Source organism: Drosophila suzukii, assembly GCF_043229965.1.
Source record: "Drosophila suzukii chromosome 2 unlocalized genomic scaffold, CBGP_Dsuzu_IsoJpt1.0 scf_2c, whole genome shotgun sequence".
NCBI classification, from domain to species: domain Eukaryota; kingdom Metazoa; phylum Arthropoda; class Insecta; order Diptera; family Drosophilidae; genus Drosophila; species Drosophila suzukii.
In genome coordinates, this window is record NW_027255896.1 from 30926152 (window position 1) to 30929571 (window position 3420).

The 3420-nt window shown below is 34.4% G+C and overlaps 1 protein-coding gene across 1 annotated transcript; it reads left to right on the plus strand.

Moving 5' to 3' along the window:
• Positions 1-321: 321 nt before the first annotated feature.
• Positions 322-2176, plus strand: LOC139354405 (myb-like protein Q). The gene is made up of 2 exons (XM_070998633.1): positions 322-684; positions 2066-2176. The coding sequence occupies exons 1-2, from the start codon at positions 322-324 to the stop codon at positions 2174-2176; spliced, it is 474 nt and encodes a 157-aa protein (XP_070854734.1).
• The last annotated feature ends 1244 nt before the right edge of the window (positions 2177-3420 follow it).

Below are 3420 nucleotides of genomic sequence, written 5' to 3' on the forward strand. Positions count from 1 at the left end.
ATGATATTGATAAAGGACGATATAGAAAAGGATTCGATAGTTTTATACATCTTTAATCATCATCATCTCTCGATCAGCTCTGGATCAGCTCGGCATCAGCTTTGGATCAGCTCTGAACCAGCTTCGGATCAGCTTTGGATCAGCTTTTGGATCAGCTATATATATATACATATATATATCATATATTTTACTAGTAAATAAATGGTTTTTAAACAAACAACAACAACAACCACAGCAGCAATGGTCAAATCAAAAAATAAGACTAAAGTGTTGGATGATCTGATTCAAACCAGATTGTTGTTGACACAGAAATTGAAGAGCATGAAGTCGAATGAAATGGATCGAATTAATATGCTGGAAAATACCTTTAAACCAATTACAAAACCTTTGAATGTGATTGCGGAAAATTTTCTAAAAAAGAACAAGAAGGCAAACAAATACAACAACAACAACAACAACAACAACAACAACAACAATAATAAGCGTGAACTGATAAAATATGATGATCATCAGCATCGAGGTCTTCAAGAAGGAGAACAACAGCAGCAGCAGCAACAACAACAACAACAAAAACAACAACAACATGTTGAAATGCTTAAACACAAAAGACGATACTCTCCAAAGAGGGTTATGCGAAGAAGACTAGATAACACCGACAACACAAACAACGATTTGGAGATAAAAGTGAGAAAATTTAAATCCTATAATGCAAACAGAAGGAAAAGAAGACCTTATCAACGAAGAAAAATCCAGCATGAGGATGCTGCTGCTGCTGCTGCTGCTGCTAATGATGATGATGCTAATGTGTTTGATATGGAATTTAATCGTCCGCAAATAACGAGTTTTCCAATAACCAACAACAACAACAACAACAACAACCCACCCGACTTGATAGATACTTCCAACGAAATCCTATCAGACTATACTTCATTTTTGGATAGTCAAAGAGCAAAATACTCTAATTTATTAGAAAAAAACAGTCCTGCACACACACTAAAACGGGGGAACGATGATGATGACCACAATGCAGTAGTTAGTAGTAGTACATCTGCTGCTCTCCCTCTCCCTCTCCCTCCTGCTCCCCCTGCCCCCCCAGCTCTCCCTCTCCCTCCTGCTCCCCCTGCCCCCCCAGCTCTCCCTGCTGCTGCTGCTGCTGCTGCTGTTGATGATGATGATGATGATGATTATGATTTAAAATTAAGTCTTTTTAAAAATCTCAAACGTAATGCTAACATTGAGAATTTATCTTTAGCAGCAGTCCAGCCTAATAACAAGAGATACAAATTACCTTTTAATCTGCTACAAAGAGATTCTATGCTTGAAAAAAGTCGTAAGGTCAATGGTCCCAAATTTAATAGATTTAAAAAAACAGCACAGACATCGTCATCGAACATTATAAATTTTATACCGAGATCATACACACACACACAAAAAAAACGAAGTGCTCACACAGAAAATTTACCTCTGCCTCAGTCTTCTTCTTCTTCCTCTAATAAAAGATTAAAATTAATCGAAAAAAGAGATTCTATGCTTGAGAAAAGTTTTTTGATAAATGGACCCAGATATCCAAGATATAACAAGACAAAACAACAGCCACAACAACAACAACAACAACAACAACAGCAACAAAAAAACAACAATGTGATCAAAAAGGAAAAACAAATTGCAATCAAGAGAAAAGTTTCGATCAAGAAATCACCGTTTTTGCATAATATTCAGCTCTTAAAAAGTCAAAAACAATTGGACATGTTGTATGGTCTGAATATAAAAGAAAATGGTGAATGGTATTTTGCCAATAGTAAATTGAAATATAATAATAATAACACAATTATTATTGATAAGGAAAAATGGAAATTGACTCCTGGTCTATTTCAATTGTTATTTCACACGAAGCCCGCGCATTATTCAAATCTGGACTTGAAAAATTATCGAGATATTCTCTTAAGAACAAACGCACACAAACGAAAATATCAGAATAGTTCACAAGTTAAGGGGTCTAAATCCTTTAAGTATCAGCATATTATAAAAAATCTATTCAAACCGAAAACACAACTTATTGGTAAAGGTTTGCTTACAACACAAACAGCAGCAGCAGCAGCAGCAGCAGCAGCAACAACAAAATCTTACTCCAAGGAGGATAGAGGATACAAGTATTGGGATGATCCGAATGAATTAATCGAGAGATTACGATTACTATTAGCATCCGAGAGTGCTGGAAATACCAATCACAAAAACGAAATTATATCCATTATTGAAGAGCTTAGAGAGGCAAATATAATAAAATGAATCAGATTAATAAATTTGGTGAAAGCTTGTCGTCCGGAGGAGTAGGAGGAGGAGGAGGAGGAGCAAGTCTAAAAAAATATATTTTAAATCGACAAGAGAAAACGGATATTGATTTAAACAGCTTGAGACAGAGCATAAATATTTTAAAAAGCAAAATAATTACATTGGAAACAAACCTTCAATCAGAGGTCAGTGAAAGTGCGAGTCTTATAAAATTAGCTCTAGAGGACTACTCTCAAGATATTTATACTAAGTATATAGAGCGATTAGAAGAAAATATTCAACGACTTGAGGACGTTCTCTTTAAATTACTCTCTACACAGCTACCTACGGATGAGGTGAAAAAAATTAAAGTACAGTTCCCCATTGTTGTTAAATATATTGACAATAAAATAAAACAAAATGAGTGACAACAACAACAACAATAACTTGAATGCGGATAAAAGACAACTCACCGAAGAGTTGCATAGACAAGGACGAAAAAATTTTATCAGACGACGTGTGATAATGAAGGGGATAGATGATTTATGGCAAGCCGATTTAGTTGAAATGATACCCTATCAGTTATATAATAAGGGATATCGTTATCTTTTAACTGTTATTGACACGTTTTCGAAGCAAGCATGGGCTGTTGCTATTAAAAACAAAACAGGAGACAGCGTCACAAAGAGTATGAAAAGCATTTTCGATGATGCACAAAGAAAACCGAAAAACTTACAAACAGATGATGGTAAAGAATTTTTCAATAAGACATTTCAAAATCTGATGAAATTAAATCATATTAATCATTATTCAACGTATAGTATTTTAAAAGCCAGCATCGTTGAACGATTTAATAGAACCATCAAAAATATGATGTGGAAAGAGTTCAGCTATCAAGGTAGCTACAAATGGATTAATATCTATAAGGCATTGATTGCTAAATATAATAACACATACCATAAAACAATTCTGATGGCGCCAAACGATGTAAGTTTTCTAAATGAAGAATTACTCCTCCAAACCGTTTACAATCATCTGAAAATCACTCATAAACCAAAATTCAAAGTTGACGATTATGTGCGAATAAGTAAATATAAACATGTGTTCGAAAAAGGTTATACTCCAAACTGGACAACTGAGATATTCCAAATC

Excerpts from the sequence above, each read along its gene's own strand:
- LOC139354405 (XM_070998633.1), top strand. The coding sequence starts at position 322 with ATGAAGTCGAATGAAATGGATCGAATTAATATGCTGGAAAATACCTTT. Across the intron at positions 685-2,065 it reads ACAACGATTTGGAGATAAAA|GTTTGCTTACAACACAAACA; the intron begins GTGAGAAAATTT and ends TTATTGGTAAAG.